Source organism: Bos javanicus, chromosome 5 (assembly GCF_032452875.1).
Source record: "Bos javanicus breed banteng chromosome 5, ARS-OSU_banteng_1.0, whole genome shotgun sequence".
Taxonomy (NCBI): Eukaryota; Metazoa; Chordata; class Mammalia; order Artiodactyla; family Bovidae; genus Bos; species Bos javanicus.
This window is the reverse complement of record NC_083872.1, coordinates 80,827,739-80,845,521: the sequence shown is the minus strand read 5'-3', so window position 1 is coordinate 80,845,521 and position 17,783 is coordinate 80,827,739. Positions and strand designations below refer to the sequence as shown.

Sequence of the window (17,783 nt, the reverse complement as noted above, 5' to 3'; positions counted from 1 at the left end):
ATCTACTGATTTCAGTGCAGTTCACTTGGGGATAACATTCTGAAAAGCACTGACCTGTTGCATGGCAGTTGGCTGCAGTCTCTAGCACTCTAGGCTTTGCCAACATTTAATGAGTATTATTTTGTTAGAAGCTATAGCCATATGCTGAGATTTCAGATTAAAAGTTCTTTTACCATCTGAGCCACCAGGGAAGCCCATTCCTGACTATGGCAAGTCATATTATCAGTTCAGTTCAGTAGCTCAGTCGGGTCCAACCAGCCCCATGGACTGCAGCATGGCAGGCTTCCTGTCCATCAGCAACTCCTGGATAGAGTCGGTGATGCCATCCAACCATCTCATCCTATGTCGAGCCCTTCTCCTCCTGCCTTCAATCTTGCCCAGCATCAAGGCTTTTCCAGTGAGTCAACTCTTTGCATCAGGTGGCCAAAGTTTTGGAGTTTCAGCTTCAGCATTAGTACTTCCAAAGAACATTCAGGACTGATTTCTTTTAAGATGGACTGGTTGGATCTCCTTGCTGTCCAAAGGACTCTCAAGAGTATTCTCTAGCACCACAGTTCCAGGGCATCGGTTATTTAGCGCTCAACTTTCCTTATAGTCCAACTCTCACATCCATACGTGACTACTGGAAAAACCGTAGCTTTCAGTAGAAGAGCCTTTGTTGGCAAAGTCGAGTCTCTGATTTTGAATATGCTGTCTAGGTTGGTCATAGCTTTTCTTCCAAGGAGCAAGTGTCTTTTAATTTCATGGCTGCAGTCACCATCTGCAGTGATTTTGGAGCCCACAAAAATAAAGTCTGTCACTGTTTCCACTGTTTCCCTATCTATCTGCCATGAAGTGATGGGACCGGATGCCATGATCTTCGTTTTCTGAATGTTGAGCTTTAAGACAACATTTTCATTCTCCTCTTTCAGTTTCATTAAGAGGCTATTTAGTTCTTCTTCACTTTCTGCATATCTGAGGTTTTTGATATTTTTCCCAGCAATCTTGATTCCAGTTTGTGCTTCATCCAGCCCAGCGTTTCTCATGATGTACTCTGCATATAAGTTAAATAAGCAGGGTGACAATATACAGCTTTGATGTACTCCTTCCCTGATTTGGAACCAGTTGTTGTTCCATGTCCAGTTCTAACTGTTGCTTCTTGACCTACATTCATGTTTCTCAGGAGGCAGGTAAGGTGGATGGTATTCCCATCTCTTGAAGAATTTTCCACAGTTTGCTGAGATCCACACAGTCAAAGGCTTTGGCATAGTCAGTAAAGCAGTAGATATTTTTCTGGAACTCTCTCACTTTTTCAATGGTCCAGTGGATGTTGGCAATTTGATCTCTGGTTCCTCTGCCTTTTCTAAATCCAGCTTGAACATCTGGAAGTTCACAGTTCACATACTGCTGAAGCCTGGCTTGGAGAATTTTGAACATTACTTTGCTAGCATGTGAGATGAGTGCAATTGTGCGGTGGTTTGAGCATTCTTTGGCATTGTCTTTCTTTGGGATCGGAATGAAAACTGACCTTTTCCAGTCCTGTGGCCACTGCTGAGTTTTCCAAATTTGCTGGCATATTGAGTGCAGCACTTTCACAGCATCATCTTTTAGGATTTGAAGTAGCTCAACTGGAATTCCATCACCTCTACTAGCTTTGTTCGTAGTGATGCTTCCTAAGGCCCACTTGACTTCACATTCCAGGATATCTGGCTCTAGGTGAGTGATCACATCATCATGATTATCTGGATCGTGAAGATCTTTTTTTGTACAGTTCTTCTGTGTATTCTTTCCACCTCTTTTTAATATCTTCTGCTTCTGTTAGGTCCATACCATTTCTGTCCTTTATTGTGCTCATCTTTGCATGAAAAGTTCCCTTGGTATCTCTGACTTTCTTGAAGAGATCTCTAGTCTTCCCCATTCTATTGTTTTCCTCTATTCTTTGCATTGATCACTGAGGAAGGCTTTCTTATCTCTCTTTGTTATTCTTTGGAACTCTGCATTCAAATGGGTATATCTTTACTTTTTTCCTTTGCCTTTCACTTCTTTTCATAGCTGTTTGTAAAGCCTCCTCAGACAACCATTTTGCCTTTCTTTTCCTTGGGAATGGTCTTGCTCACTGCCTCCTGTAGAATGTAACGAACCTCCATCCGTAGTTCTTCAGGCATTCTATCAGATCTAATCCCTTGAATCTCTTTGTCGCTTTCACTGTATAATCATAAGGGATTTGATTTAGGTCCTACCAGCGTTTTCTAGTGGTCTTCCCTAATTTCTTCAATTTAAGTCTGAATTTGGCAATAAGGAGTTCATGATCTGAGCCATAGTCAGTTCCCGGTCTTGGTTTTGCTGACTGTACAGAGCTTTTCCATCTTTGACTTCAAAGAAAATAATCAATCTGATTTCAGTATTGACCATCTAGTAATGGTTATATTATCAGGCCTGGCTAATATAGTAAAATAGGACCCTAATTATTACTGTGGCTTCAGTTGATGCAGCCAATTCGTGATTTATATCAATGGATTGTAATCAATACCACCTCAATCAGAATACTTAAACTTCTTTTTAAATTACATTATGTTCATTCAGATATCCCCTCTTATTTGAAAATATAAATCCATAAATAGGATGTTGATTGGGACTTTATTTCAAAAGTCCTTTATTTCAAAAGGACTTTATTTGGGAGAAATAGTAATTATCTCCTAAAACAGTAATGCTGTAAATGTATCTTTGTGCTGTTCAACATTGTACAGGTGGTCTGAAAGTATAGTAAAATTTAATAATATCCTCTGACTTTTAAAGTCTCAAAAACCTGGGACTTTCCTGGTGGTCCAGTGGTTAAGAATCTGCCTTCCAATGCAGGGGATTGGGTTATATCCCTGGTTGGGGATTAAGATCCCACAACTGTGGGGCAATGAGAGCCCAAGTGCAACAGCTAGGGAAGCCCCTCCATTCCACAACCAGAGAAAGCCTGCATACCCTAACAAAGACCCAGCACAGCCAAAGAAAATTTAAAAAATATAATCATAAAAGCCAAAGGCAACAGAAAATGTTTGCATGGCAGCTTGCATCATCTGTGACCAGCCCCATTGCTAAAAAAGTAGACACTGAGGTCATCTTCCATGTCTTGCTCTCAAGCAGCCAAAAGTCTTCACAGGACAAAGTCAGACTTAACAGAACCTCAAATAGATTTCTTATGAATGAAATCTATCGTGACTCAGAAAGAGCCTCCTATAAATTCAGTTGTTTAAAAAGGAGGATAACTGTATAAATGTGGCATAAACTTATCCAAAAAAATCCAACCTGTGTCTGTTGTATAATTAACATGAACTACAAAAGAAAATTGTGATACTGGAGAGGACTCTTGAGAGTCCCTTGGACAGGAAGGAGATCAAATTAGTCAATCCTAAAGGAAATCAACCTTGATTATCCACTGAAAGGACTGTTGCTAAAACTGAAGGTCCAATACTTTGACCACCTGATGCAAAGAGCCAACTCATCAGAAAAGACCCTGATGCTGGGAAAGATTGAGAACAGGAGGAGACGGGGACAGCAGAGGATGAGATGGTTAGATAGCATCACGGACTCATTGGACATGAATTTAAGCAAACTCCAGGTGATAGTGGAAGAGAGAGGAGGCTGGCATGCTGTAGTCCATGGGGTTGCAAAGAGTCAGACATGACTTAATGACTCAACAACAACAACAACACAAAGGAAAATGTTCGACTGTGAAAGCAAATATTAACATCCTTATGATCCATTATGGCTTCCCTGGTGGCTCAGATGGTAAAGCGTCTGCCTGCAATGCGGGAGACCCAAGTTCGATCCCTGGGTTGGGAAGATCCCCTGGAGAAGGAAATGGCAATCCACTCCAGTATCCTTGCCTGGAAAATCTCATGGATGGATGAGCCTGGTAGGCCACAGTCCATGTGGTCGCAAAGAGTCGGACACAACTGAGCGACTTCACTTTTATGACTGGAGAGCTGTTAAATGTCTTTCAAAAGAATTTAAATGACCTTTGTTGAGAATGTCCCTGAGATGCTTTATCAATCTTAGATGTCAAAAAAGCATTGAAGAGTGGCCTAACTTTTGAATTATTTTCAGGATTATAGTAACACAATATTAAAAAGGCTGGTCCTACAGTGCAGAAAAATAGTAGCTTGGGGACAGATGTATATTATCCTGCCAGGTCAGTATGTGGATTTAATTCCCTTCCCTAGTTGGCTTCATTAAATTTCCAGGATGTCCTCTGAACATGGTCTTACCTGATACAAACGAGACACGATTTCTGTAAATACCTGAAATCAGCTTCTTATTACCCAGCAGAGAAGCCTGGGGTAAATCTCTAGCAGGAAGGAGAAGCCTTCTGCTAAGGATCAAGGAACAGATGAAAACATTCTTTTGGAGTTAAAAGGGAAAGGAGGATTGTTTGTCTCTACTATATTAGTATTAAACCACATCCTAATTTTCTCTGCTCTTAACCTTTCTAAACGTTTAACCTTACTTTTCTTGCCCTTACTTTTCACAAACCAAACTATTACTACAATAAAGTTTTATTTTATCAAAGTAGATTGGAACCAAGATGGTTTCATTAAAATTGTTATTTTCCAAGAAAATGGAAAATACCAATTCAACCTGAGAACTTCTATGTGGAAGGGAAAATAGAGGCTGTGTTTTACCTGAATAATTGTAATAAAAGCTATATCTGCCAGTACTCTTTCCTTTTCCCTTTATAAATAAATTAGAATATTAAAAAATCAATTAAAATCTGATAAAAAGTACACGAGCTCATGTAATCCTCTTACTAGACAATAACTGCCATTTATATATTAAAATGAGATTATATAAAAAATTACCCATTACAAATTTGCTTAATTTGTTTTTTTCCTAATTATCTTTGTGCTTCTAAGTCCTCTTGTTAATCTGATGCAATTAACCAAGTTGTTTTGAACCTGCGCTTATGAGACCTTCTTAAAGGCTGGTGATTTTGCTGGTAATTTGTCAAGGTATATAAAGGCTGGTGAGTTTGCCCTGAAAACAGTATCTCCCAGGCAGAAATGGAAATAATCACCATGTTTAAACACGAAGCTGTCTTGGAAGGGAAGAGAGGATGGTGCAAGATATGGATGACTTATTACCACTGCTTCACCCAGGAAAAGTTCAAAATACACTCCTTACTGGTCACTGGAACTTTTTCCGAATGTTTATCAAAATAAGAGGAGCAAGAATTATTCTAAGTTGACCTTGAATTGCAGATGACCTTGAAATATAGCAGATGGCTGTCATATTATTACAACTAATAACCAGTTTTTGTGAATTAAAATGAAATAAATCAGTGAAAATAAGAACATTACTGGTGATGATGATCTTTGATGATTTTTATGTTTTAGCTGTTTGAAAAAGTCAAAGAAGTTTGTCCAAATGTGCATGAGAAGATCCGAGCTATTTCTGCAGACCTCAATCAGAATGACTTTGCCATCAGCAAGGAGGACATGAAGGAGCTTCTTTCCCACACAAACATCATCTTCCACTGTGCCGCTACCGTGCGCTTTGATGACCACCTCAGGTACAGTCCCAGGCCCCTTTCATGACTTGTATTACACGTGTGTGTGCACACATATGTGTATGTTTCTTCATTATTTCTATTTTGAAAAAAGAGATATTCTCAATGAAAACAAAGGAGTAAATCTTTTCCAGAATCTTACCATCCACAGATAACCATTTAATATTGTGAAGACCATCCATTTCAACTTTTCTTTATACATCTGTAATAAAATAGCCTTATGTTCAATTTCTCCAAAAAATGGAATGATGTTTTTTTTTGCAACCTGTTCAGTTGTATTTTTAGATATCTTTCATTGTCAACTGATAATTTATTATAATTTGTAGTGACTACATGGCATCCCATTGTACATGTATATAATACACTCAAGCAGTTCTGTACTGAGGGACATTGCTTAGATGTTTCACTGTTATAAACAGCTCTGCAATGAACATCTGTGTATATACATTTTTTCCCTTCAGGTAAATTCCCAAAAGTAGAATTATTAGACACATGCCAGATATGTCCAGGTTATGAACAGTTTATATTTTGACATATAATGCTAAGTTGCTTTTCAAAAAGGTGGTATGAATTTACACTGTTCTTGGACATATGAGTGCTCATTTCAGTACCATATTACAATTCTTTAATTCTTTTTATCATTGTCAATATGAAAATGGAAATAGTATTGCAAATTTTGGTTTTTATTTCTTTGATAATCAGAAAGGTTGAGAATGTTTAAATGCTGATTGACAGTTTATTCTTTTGTGAAATGCCTGTTTGTGTTCTTCACCTATTTTTCTCCTGAAACAATTTTTTTTTGGTCTATTTTAAGACTTCTTGGAAGATTTAGCATATTAACTCTTCATCTTTTATAAGGCTCAAAATATTTTAACAGTTTATCGTTTGTCCTCAGCTCTGTTTTTATTATTTACAGTTTTTCATTATTTCTTCTAGTATTTTAATTGTTTTATGTTTACATTTAAATCTGACGCATTTAAAATTTACTTACCTCTAAAGAATAATAGGAAAATTCTATAAAAATAAGAGTGATGTGTATGTGTTGTACAGTATATTTTTTTAATATTAACAGATGGTTATTTTTTAAACAACATATATTAAATGATTTATTTTCATTTTTTGTTTAAAATAAAATAGTATATTAAATGCCTATTTCTGAATCCTTTTTTTGAAAATCCCATTAATTAGACTTTCTTTTCCAGTACCACAATATTTTAATGACTACTATTCTTATTTTATTAGGCAAGTATACACACATTTTTCTCTTCTTAAAGAATTTTCCTGACTTTTCTCACCTCTTGATTAAACTTAGAATAAATCTGCCAAGTTTGTTTAAGGGTTGTGAGTTTGATTGAGATTACCTTGACCATGTAGATTGATTTAGAAAAATAGCATGATTTAGACATTGACTTTTCCTACCCAAGAACAATGTATATCTTCATTCAATTTTTCTCTTATGATCCTTAATGAAGTTTCATAATTTTCTTTATTTAGAGCCTACTTATTAATTTGATATCTTTTAAATGTTCTTTTTTGAATATGTGCTGTTCTTCCATTGTAGATTCTAATTTTTGTTTCTATACAGGAAAGCTAGCGATTTTTTCATGTAACTTTTAGAAGTGAACACCAGTTCACCCCAGTTTTTTCCAGCTGCTTCTGTTTTTTCTCAGATATACAGTTTTATAATCTGATAGTGATTTTGTGGTTGGCTTTGCAGTGATGGTATTTATTATTTTCCTCTCTAATTATAAGGCTGGAACTTCAGAGCAGTGTTAAGCAGTAGTGATTGTGAGCATTTTTCTTAACTCTGACTTTAAAACCAGTACTCCTTACTTTTCACCATTAAGTATACACAGGCTGTCAAATTGAAGTATATGTATTTTTAAATAATTTTCTTCTTATTTTAGTGAAATTATAAAAATTGAACTGGAAATGGGTATTGAATGTCATTTAAAATTTTTTCTATATATATATATTTACACATGATCACATATTTTTTTTCTTTTTTTGAGTTAGAGTAATAGGTTTCCTAATTTTGTATTAAACATATATTTCTAGAAAAAGAATTACTTCAATGTCATCATATCCATATGTTTATGCAGCTTTGTGTTCTATTAGGTAAAATTTAGAGTTTTAACATCATTTTTTTAACTGAAGTATAGTTGATTTACAATGTTGTTTTAATTTCTGCTGTAGAGCAAAATGATTCAGTTGTATATATACACACATATATACATGTATACATTCTTTTTTATATGCTTTTCCATTATGGTTTATCATAAGATACTGAATATAGTTCCCTGTGCTTTACTTTAGAAACTTGTAATTTATCCATCCTATAAATAATAGTCAGCATCTGCTAATCCCAAACTCCCAATTCATCCCTTCCCCACCTCTCTCCCCCTTGGCAACTTCATCTGTTCTCTATTGACATCAATTTTTATATCTGACCTATACCTTTGCAATAGAAACATATTTATCACTCTATATTCACTGTTGCTCTCCTCTAGTTTATTTGAATTTTCTAACTTAAGGTAGATGCCTAATTTATGTTTTTTATTCTTTTAATGGCTGCTTAAGAAGTCCCTTTATAAATTCAGAGGATTGTGATTTTCTTTCCTTCCAGTTGATTTAGAATCAGATGACTTCTCAACATGTATCACAGAATTTATATGCACAAAAGACATCATCAACATATAACATATTCCAAGTATCATATAACTGTGTGGCCATGACCCATACTTTTCCTCCTGGTCCTTCGATGCAGCCACAAAAATCGGATGGATATGCCAGTTACTGAAGTAGGTGCAGCTCCAGCAAAATGGGATGTGACTTGCCTCACTGTATTTCCTTTTGCCTAACCTTCTCCAGACATGCTGTGCAGCTTAATGTCACTGCCACCCAGCAGCTTTTGCTCATGGCCAGTCAGATGCCGAAGCTGGAAGCCTTCATACACATTTCTACTGCCTTTTCAAATTGTAACCTGAAGCACATTGACGAAGTCGTCTATCCATGTCCTGTGGAGCCAAAAAAAATCATTGACTCCATGGAGTAAGTAACATGGGTTACACGGTGGGTGGGGGTGAAGGGAGACGGACTTTCGTTCATTTACAAAGTAAGACAGTGAGATACCCTGGGAGCAGAATGCTTTGAAAAGGTGCCAGCTTCAGCTCCCTGTCCTTGCTATTCTCTGTCCCCAGTGGGGAGTAGAGTGCTTCTTGATGGAGGAGAATTGGGATAGAAAAGCTGTATTAGGTTGCTTAGAATTCCATGAGGTACTTGAGAATACTTTATGGAGGTGGTTTCTCACTTCTTAGTGAACTAAGTTTTGCTACTAGATTTTTTTCAAGGGAAGTATCAGGGCTTCCCAGGTGTCACTAGTACAGGAGACACAAGAGGTGTGGATTTGATCCCTGGGTCAGGAAGATCACCTGGAGGAGGGCATGGCAATCCACTCCAGTATTCTTGCTTGGAGAATCTCATGGACATAGGAACCTGGTGGGCTACAGTGCATAGGATTGCGAAAGAGTCAGACACAACTAAAGCGACTTAGCATGCACCCAAGGGAGGTTTGCATACATAGCATGTAAACGTCCAGAAGAAAGGCTTTATCATTAGACTGCAAAGGTTCTGCAACTTACTAGCTCTGTGACCTTGAGCAAATCTTTGGCCTCTCTGAGCCTTAATTCTTTCATGTGTGAAATGAGGCTAATAATAGTGCCTGTCTTTATACCTGTGATGATAATGTGAGTTATACAAAGCAGTTACTACAGTGCTTAATAGCAGTTAATCAAAAAATTGATAAAGAAGAACTAATAGGGAAGAGAAATTTCTTCCAAATCTGGCAGAAAGTGTCAGTTTCTTGATCTGTTCAGCTGAGAGACACTTCCCTTATGATCCTATTATGCAGGAGAGACAGAAGTCTAGCATTTTTCTCTTTGGCCAACTAACAGGAACTATTTTCTTTTTAGGACATCACCCTGATCTCAAAATAAGTATGTTTTTCTGTTCTGCCTCTTCATTCTTGTGTTCTATTTACCAAATTTGCCTTATTTTGTTTGCTTTTTAAAAGACTCTGCATAAAACATATTATAGCAGAGAAAATATACTCTCACAGTGGATCTGTCAGATTTTAATTTTTTATAATACTGTATTTCTATTTTAGATATACACTTTAGCTTTAGCTAAATCAAGAGTTTATTCCCTTCAGGGCAAACATTTTTATCTCATACAGCTCTGAGAACAGATATTTTTACCTGTCATTTTAAAATAACCAGGACGAAAGAAAAATGAAAGTCACTTAAAGGAGACAGAGGTTGCTTAAAGTTGCTAATAAATCATGATTTGCTTAACTGGTGCAAAGGAACCTTTCAGAGTCCAGAATTTCTCAGGATAGTTGGAGAAAAGACACTGTGATGCCAAAGTCAGTGCAGGAAAGTCGAGGTCTAAAGCCTTGACATGTTTTCAGGATGGAAATGATTTGTATGCTGTTTAGCCATCCTCTTACAGCTTTGTCTTTTGGTAAATGTGGTGTTTATGGATGTGATAAGCCCATGAAATAGGAAATGGCAACCCACTCCAGTATTCCTGCCTGGAAAATTCCATGAACAGAGGAGCCTGGCAGGCTACTTACTGTCCATAAGATTGCAAAAGAGTCAGACCCAACTGAGAAAATGAGCACTCAGAAGCCCAAGAAAGGAGCAGACTTCTCCCTGTCCTTTGATTTTTCTGAGAGGTCACCAGAGAAAAAGGTAGGAAATGGAGATTCAGTTCACCCAGAGATTCCATACCACTTTCTCCCTCCCACACTGTGTCCAGATGCTCAAACCCTCCCACACCCCATTTCAAAGAATAAGCTCTCCTCCCAGAGGAAGAGTTGATTTATTAACAGGCATTCTCCACTCCCCAGCATATGTCAACTGGTACAGGCAGGTATCGGCTATATGATTGATGATCAAACTGTAATGGACATTTAATACAAAATTTATGTCTGTCTGTCATGTACTGTTCTCCAAGGAGAACAATTATTTTAAAACATACATATATGTGGCCAAACAGAACTAGGAGAACAATTATATTTTGTCTCAACAAAATGCATTTCAATGCAGTTAAGGAGCTAACGCTGTCTTTTTTTAAACAAAGAGAACATCATTACCACAGTTTATTTATTTAAATTTTTATACTCAGAACCACCTGTCCAGCACCATCCCTCTCGGTCTTACATGTGTGCCGCAGTCACACAAAGTACTCTCTCTCATACGTGTCTTCCTTGGCTTAGGTTGTTCTGTCTCTAGAAGCTACTTCTACCTCTGCTTCCTCTGGTAAGTTCTTATCCAGACATCAAAGCTTTCCTCTGGGAGCACATGGATTCAGGTGGCCATTCCCGTGCTCCCAGAGCACCCTGTGCTCATCCTCATCATGACATTTAGCACAGGTCATTCCAAATGTCTGATTATTTGTCTGTATCTCCAGTGGCCAATGAGATTCTCAAAGGAGAAGACTGTCTCTTGTTCCTTCTTATTCTTCAATGCCAGCACAAAGTAGGAACTCAAATATTGCTGAATGAATGAAAAGTTTTTGATGGAACTGGATGATCTTTTTTCATACCACTCTGGCTAAGATGTGTTCTTGCTTGTTTGTTTAGACAAAGCAGGAATAGAATTCCATAGCAAGCTGGTATTTGAGAGTGTGAAGTCTTACATATAAAATACATATATGCCCTCATCTTATCTGTGTTTTGGATTGCTCTTTTTTTCTTCTTAAACTTGGAATAAAACCTATGTGTTAAGTTTGGAATAATGCTTTGAATAAATCCCAGCAGCCCCTCACCAACTAGACCATTGTTCACGACTGTTTCAACAATTCCTATATCAGATAGAATTTTCTGAAGTTTTAAAATGACAGCATTAAAGTTATTCTGAATAAATACTACTGCACCTAAATCCAGGTTTAGTTGCTCTGTTTTAAGAAAATATTTTTCTCTGATTTCTTCTCTATTTTGTAATTGGCCTCTGGTTAAAATAAAATTGCCCTTGGAGATTTTTAACAGTAACCCTATGGGGTCTAGCCACTGTTATTGTTCTGAGTACTGCAGTGGTCCTCATTTTTTACAAAAAAGGAACCAAGAGTTAAACAGCAAGAAAATCTTGAAGCGTTGTGATCAAATAAAATCTCTCATAAAAGAGTAATGAATACATTAATTTTAGATGGAGGGAGAGGAAATTATTTCACAATGTATGTATACATGCTAAGTTGCTTCAGTCGTGTTCAGTTCTTTGTGACCCCATGGACTGTACAGGCTCCTCTGTCCATGGAATTTTCCAGGCAAGAATGGTCGGAGAAGGCAATGGCAAGCCACTCCAGTACTCTTGCCTGGAAAATCCCATGGACAGAGGAGCCTGGTAGGTTAAAGTCCATGGGGTCGTGAAGAGTCGGACACAACTGAGCGACTTCACCGTCACTTTTCACTTTCATGTGTTGGGGAAGGAAATGGCAACCTACTCCAGTGTTCTTGCCTGGAGAATCCCAGGGACGGCGGAGCCTGGTGGGCTGCCGTCTATGGGGTGGCCCAGAGTCGGACACGACTAAAGCGACTTAGCAGCAGCAGCAGCAGCAGCAGCAATACTGGAGTGGGTTGCCATTTCCTACACCAGGGGATCCTTGCCACCCAGGGATTGAACCCTCATCTCCTGCAGCTCCTGTATTGCAGGTGGATTCTATACCACTGAGCCACCGGGGAAGCCCCTTCACAATGTATATGTGTACCAAATCATCACGATATGCACTGTCTTAAAATTTTGTTCATCAGGTATACCTTAGTAAAGCTGAAAAAAAAGAAAAGAAAATCACCCATAAAACAGTAAAATGAACCTTTGTTTTTCCAGAGAAGCAATTTAATGGGAATTACAGTTCTGGGAAATAAAAGAGGGTGTGCACTTTTTTGCCAGGAACTTTCCCGATTGTGCAGGCTGAAGAGATCCTGCTTGGCATTGTTAATAAAGGGAATGGAACTGTGAACCAAACTCTACACCTCTCATTCCTGCCCCGTACTTCTGTCCTTCTCAGCCCACCCCATGTTCTGTCCATCTCACAGCCCAGCCCCTCCCTTCCTTCAGCCCATCTCTGAAAATCCAGAATTTCCTTTGTCCCTAACCATTCCCAAAAGATACATTTTGATTATCTTATTATGGAAACTTTAGTATACACACATTTTCATAATAAATTAGGACTTGATGTTTTTAATTGGCCTTTCGTGTTCAGCAACTGATTATCTGTGCACTTGTCTTCTGCCCCTCATCCCAACACAGACGTTTTATGATGTAATGATGTCACCATTCTTATAATTTCTGCCTGTATATTTCCAGCTTCTACATAGTTGGTAATATTTACCTTTAGAAACTCATGTGTGTAAATGGATCAGGGATGACCAACAAACTCCAGTTTTCCGCAATAACAGCTTAAGTGGAATGTTTATTTTTAAAGATACTCATAGCTGACCAACAAGGACAGAAGTTTGGGGCTTATGCTTCCCATACTTTTTAGGCCAAGGTAAATCCTCTTAGAGGGGCTGTGTAGAAGAAAAAAGCTTTTATATCTGTATAAAACATGAAATAACTAGAGTTAGGAACCAGAAAAATGGATCCATAATTACTTAGTGCTTTATTTAGCATGCTTAAACCAATCTAGTAAATATGCAATAAGAAGGGAAGGATTCTATGAATCATCATTGAGCAATTACTTGGAACAAAGGTACTTTCACAGACATTTAATTCCTTAACATAACATCGTAGGGCTGATACTATTATGGCTAATGTACTAACAAAGGAACACAGCCTCAGAAAGGTTAAGTAACTCTTCACAAATCTCTCAACTAGTAAGTGCAGAGACACAAAGGTTTTCCATGGCCACATGATTATGGTCTTTCTAGTATATGCACATACTTTCCCATGTGATTAAATGGTGCTTTCTTAAGATAGGGACTGTACTTTCAAGGAGCTCACAGTCAAAGGCAAATAGAACAGAGCAGAATTACCTCAGAGGTGTGGTGGAGGAAATGGCATGTAGTGGGTTTGCTGGTGCTGAAGGACTCTAAAGACAGATGTGGGAGCTAGAACTGGAAGAATGTGTACAGTGGGGGACAGTCAGATGGGGCACACACTGGGCAGAGCTAGCGAAGGAGGAAAACCTAGGACTTGCCTGGGACAGAGCTGTAAGCCCATTTTGGCATCACATAGGTTATATGTAGGCAAGCTGTTAGAGGTCAAGCTGGAAAGATAGAATGGAGCCACACTATGGACATTTTGAGTACCCTGCAGAGGGTTATGTTTAATTCTACAGACAGATCTGTTGAGGGAGGACTCGTGTGTGTGTGTGTGTGTATGTGTGTGTGTATGTGTGTGTGTGTGTGTGTGACTTGGGCCATTTGTTTCATTTTGTTTTAATCAAGGAAAGACTTTGATGAAAGTGAGCTTTAGGAACATGATGGTTATGGAGCAAAAGGGGATAGGTTAGCATGGGAAGTCTCCAGAGGCATGGAGACCCATCACCTGAGATGGAATGGGGAAGGGGACTAGAGCCTTTCTGAATGGCAATACATGTAGAAAACCTGTATGTGTTTGTGGAAAGAAAAACCAATAGGGCATGGCTACTGCTTTGCCTATTGGCTTGCGTACACCTTTTTTTTTGTTTTCATTCAGCTGCTAAGCCCTGTCTAACTCTTTGTGACCCCGTGGACTGTAGCCCACCAGGCTCCTCTGTCCATGGGATTTCCCAGGCAGGAATACTGGTGTGGGTTGCTATTACCTCCTGTAGGATATCTTCCCAACCCAGGGATCAAACCCACATCTCCTGCATTTGCAGCCATATTCTTTACCACTGAGCCACGTGGAAACCCCTGTTTATCTATTCTAGGGGAACAGAAAAAGCTAATTTTAGCATTTGTGCTTTTATTGTCAGGATTGTATAGCATTAAGATGGCATCTAAGCAGCTGACAAAACAAAAAACAAAAAACTGGAAATTCTGTGTACTTTTAATAGCGCCAGACTTCAACATGAATCAGAGCAGAATTAAATTGTTCTTAAATAAGCTGAATAATTTCCATGGTGTAAGGTCACTGGAACCACAATATGTGCTCAATAAAGTCTATAGGGTAATACAGAGGCCAAGTCACCACAAGCATTAGGCTCAGATATACCCTTCTCCCCAAGAAGTGGTTCAAATTTACTTTGGAGCCAGTTAAATTTACTCTGAAGTCACCACCCAATTGAAGTTGGCCAACCTTTAGCCTTTCAGCGTCCCAGAACTTTTCACCACTGCCACGGGATACCTTAAATTCCAATTTTTCTTCATTTCCTCAAAGACATCCCCTCTCTAACTTTTCCACAGTCTCCCCACAACCTCACCTCCTTCTGAGTTCACCCATTCTCTCCTACCATTGTCTATCTCAGCTTCCCAAACTTTGGACAGCACTGGCCAATCATGACTGTTTTGTGAAAGAGCACACATTTAGCTGGTTCCTGGGGAGAGTAAGGTGATTGGACACAGAGATTAAAAAAATATAATCCTTGCACTCCTGGACTCATTGTAAAGTCGGGAAACAGACATGAGCAAGAACTTTTGTGTTCAGTTGCTCAGTCATGTCCAACTCTTTGTGACCCCATGGAATGTACAGGTTCCTCTGTCCATGGAATTTTCCAGGCAAGAATACTGGAGTGGGTTGCCATTTCCTTCTCCAGGGAATCTTCCCCACCCAGGAACTGAATCCTCGTTTCTTGCTTTGGAGGTAGACTCTTTACCCTGTGAAGCCCGAGCAAGAACATATAGCATGATAATTGCAGTAATCAAGGGACAAACATACTCCAGGTCAGAGAAAAGACAGCAAAGGTTACCTTGGGGGATGTCCAGTACTTACTCTCCAGAAAGCTTTTCCTGATTCACTACTAGGTTGGCCCTGTTTGCTGCACAGGAAAACTGAGGAAAAATATATATTCCTCTTGCTATTTCATTCAGTAAATACAAAAATTATGAAAATAAGGATATAAAAAGTTGAATAAATAAGTTTCAAACCAAAAAAGATAATAATATTTAGAGGAAATTGTCTGTATTGTGTATGTATATGTGTGTGTGACTTTTTGCTTCTTTTAAAGCTATTTAAGTAGAAGTTTAGACTTTGGAGCCCATGAGTTCAGACATCTCCTTGAGTATCCCGAAGTGCTTTGACTTAGTTTCAGAAATGTGCTTTAGTTTATATGGTGTCCTTTTTTCATGCTAATTTATTTACTAGTTTAAAGACAAGCAACAGCTCCAAATCAAATTTTGATAAAGAACATGGACCAATTTTAGGTCCTGAAAAGGGCATCACTTAACCAATGAATGTTACATTAATCTCTTTGAACCCAAGAAATGGCAAGGTGAGATATGATCTGTTTGGCTATATTAGAAAAGATATTTTAAAACCAACTGTGACCTTTCTAGATACATGCTTCTTGGCGTTTTTACTAAATATGTGTTAGATGTGTTAGCTCATTTTGTTTAATCAAATAGTTTTAAGTGTGGTTGTGAATGTTCCTGTTTGTCCTCATCACCTGAAACTTTAGAACACATGCAATTATTGCTACTTTTCACAAGTGCCAGTGGAGAACATGAGAAAATGATACAGTAGAATATGGCGGAGCTACAAATAGTAAAGGCAGATCATCTACAGAGTACTGCAACTTCTTTTGCTGTGTGTTCTTAGAAACCTAGAAACCAGTGTTTTCTAAGATGAGCTAACTCACCAAACTTGGAGAAGCCTCCAAGTGTTACCTTTTTCATGCACACCAACAGCAGTGACAGCATATGGTACCAGCCATGGGACATACAATCCGAGGGTATTGCTGGCTTTCCTTAAACCTGTTTCCTTAAACCTGATGCTTTCTTAAACCTGTTTTCTCTACAGCTTTGTTAAAACTGGGCTGTATTTCTTCAGACCTAGTTTTTTGTAACCTGTATGTTTTTGTAGGTGAAAATAAAAATGGTCTTAGGTCAGTTAATCCACTGCTGACCCACAAATAAGATGAGGTAAAGGTAACATTATTAGAAAGATAGAGAGGCGCCTAGATTGTCCCTCACTCTCTTCCAACACTCAGTGACCATGTGATTGAAATAACTTCTGTTCTTCTAAGTATTTGGAGTTGTTTTTAATTCTCAGACCTTCTCAGCCTTTCTCTTTTCAGTGTAAACCAGAAGGCATTTGATAGCTAGAAGATATTCAGCACTAGAACTGCAAAGCAAGGAAAACTAGACCATAACAGACAGTATTGACATTCCTCTCCGATATTGAAATTGAGAGTTGTGTTTCTGAATGTCTTGGCATTAAGCACTTCTTAAATACTCAATAATTTATCATGAGAGGAAAACGATAACCTCTAATAAGATTTTTCTGCAATCAAAATAATATGATTGTGTTGGGTCCAATAAAATGGGAATAAATGTACCAAACACATTAATTATAAAATCACACTGACATGTCACCTAATTTTTAAAAACTGTATTATATGCAAAGTTTCACCAAATAGATCTACCAGCTAAGAGAAACATTCAATATTTAATCAACAATAATTTCATTGCTCTCTTAGAGAAAAGCAGGTAGACTCTGGGATTATTAAAATGGTTTTACCATCTTTAAAAAAAAAAATTAGGTTGGTGCCATGGTAACTCAGTTATTCATGATACAGATCTTCTTGAAGGTAGAGGTATTCAATAGTCACTGTATTAAAGTTGCTTCATTGTGCTGTTCTCACCCCACTTGACAGACTATTAATAGTTATTAGAGCACTTTAAAACTCATTGGAAATCTCTGGAAATGATTACCAAGTTATTAGCATAGACTCTAAACAGATCTTCAAAATACAGTGCATGGATTCTAAAACAGATTGTAAGTTCTGATAAATGTAGTTGCCTTTCTTTGTTAAGACATTAAGTAGAATTTAAAACAAAAATCAAAGCTGAAGTTTTCAAGATTAGTGCCAAGGTTCTAATTGGACAATAGTGAATGAGAGGGGCTGCCACTGACACCTCTGATGACAGCCTCTCAAGTCCATGACCAGGGCAGCCAGCCCACTGTTGGACACCCAACTGGCACTCACAATACATTCATTGAATGTACCTTGATAGGTACATTCGCTCTGAGAGGCTATAATTGAAGATAGAAATTAGCTGTATGTAATCAAGTAGCAGGGAGCTTCCCAGGTGGCGCTAGGGGTAAAG

The 17,783-nt window shown here is 38.1% G+C and overlaps 1 protein-coding gene across 4 annotated transcripts in view; it reads left to right on the top strand.

Annotated features, from left to right (window-relative positions):
* The window catches only part of FAR2 (fatty acyl-CoA reductase 2), a 177,433-nt gene that overhangs the window by 133,980 nt on the left and 25,670 nt on the right, over positions 1-17,783 (top strand). For all 4 annotated transcript variants that reach the window (XM_061417508.1, XM_061417509.1, XM_061417506.1 and 1 more), the window contains exons 3-4: positions 5,364-5,539; positions 8,408-8,587. In XM_061417508.1, coding sequence (XP_061273492.1) covers positions 5,364-5,539; positions 8,408-8,587 — 356 coding nt within the window. The remainder of the gene's footprint in view (positions 1-5,363; positions 5,540-8,407; positions 8,588-17,783) is intronic.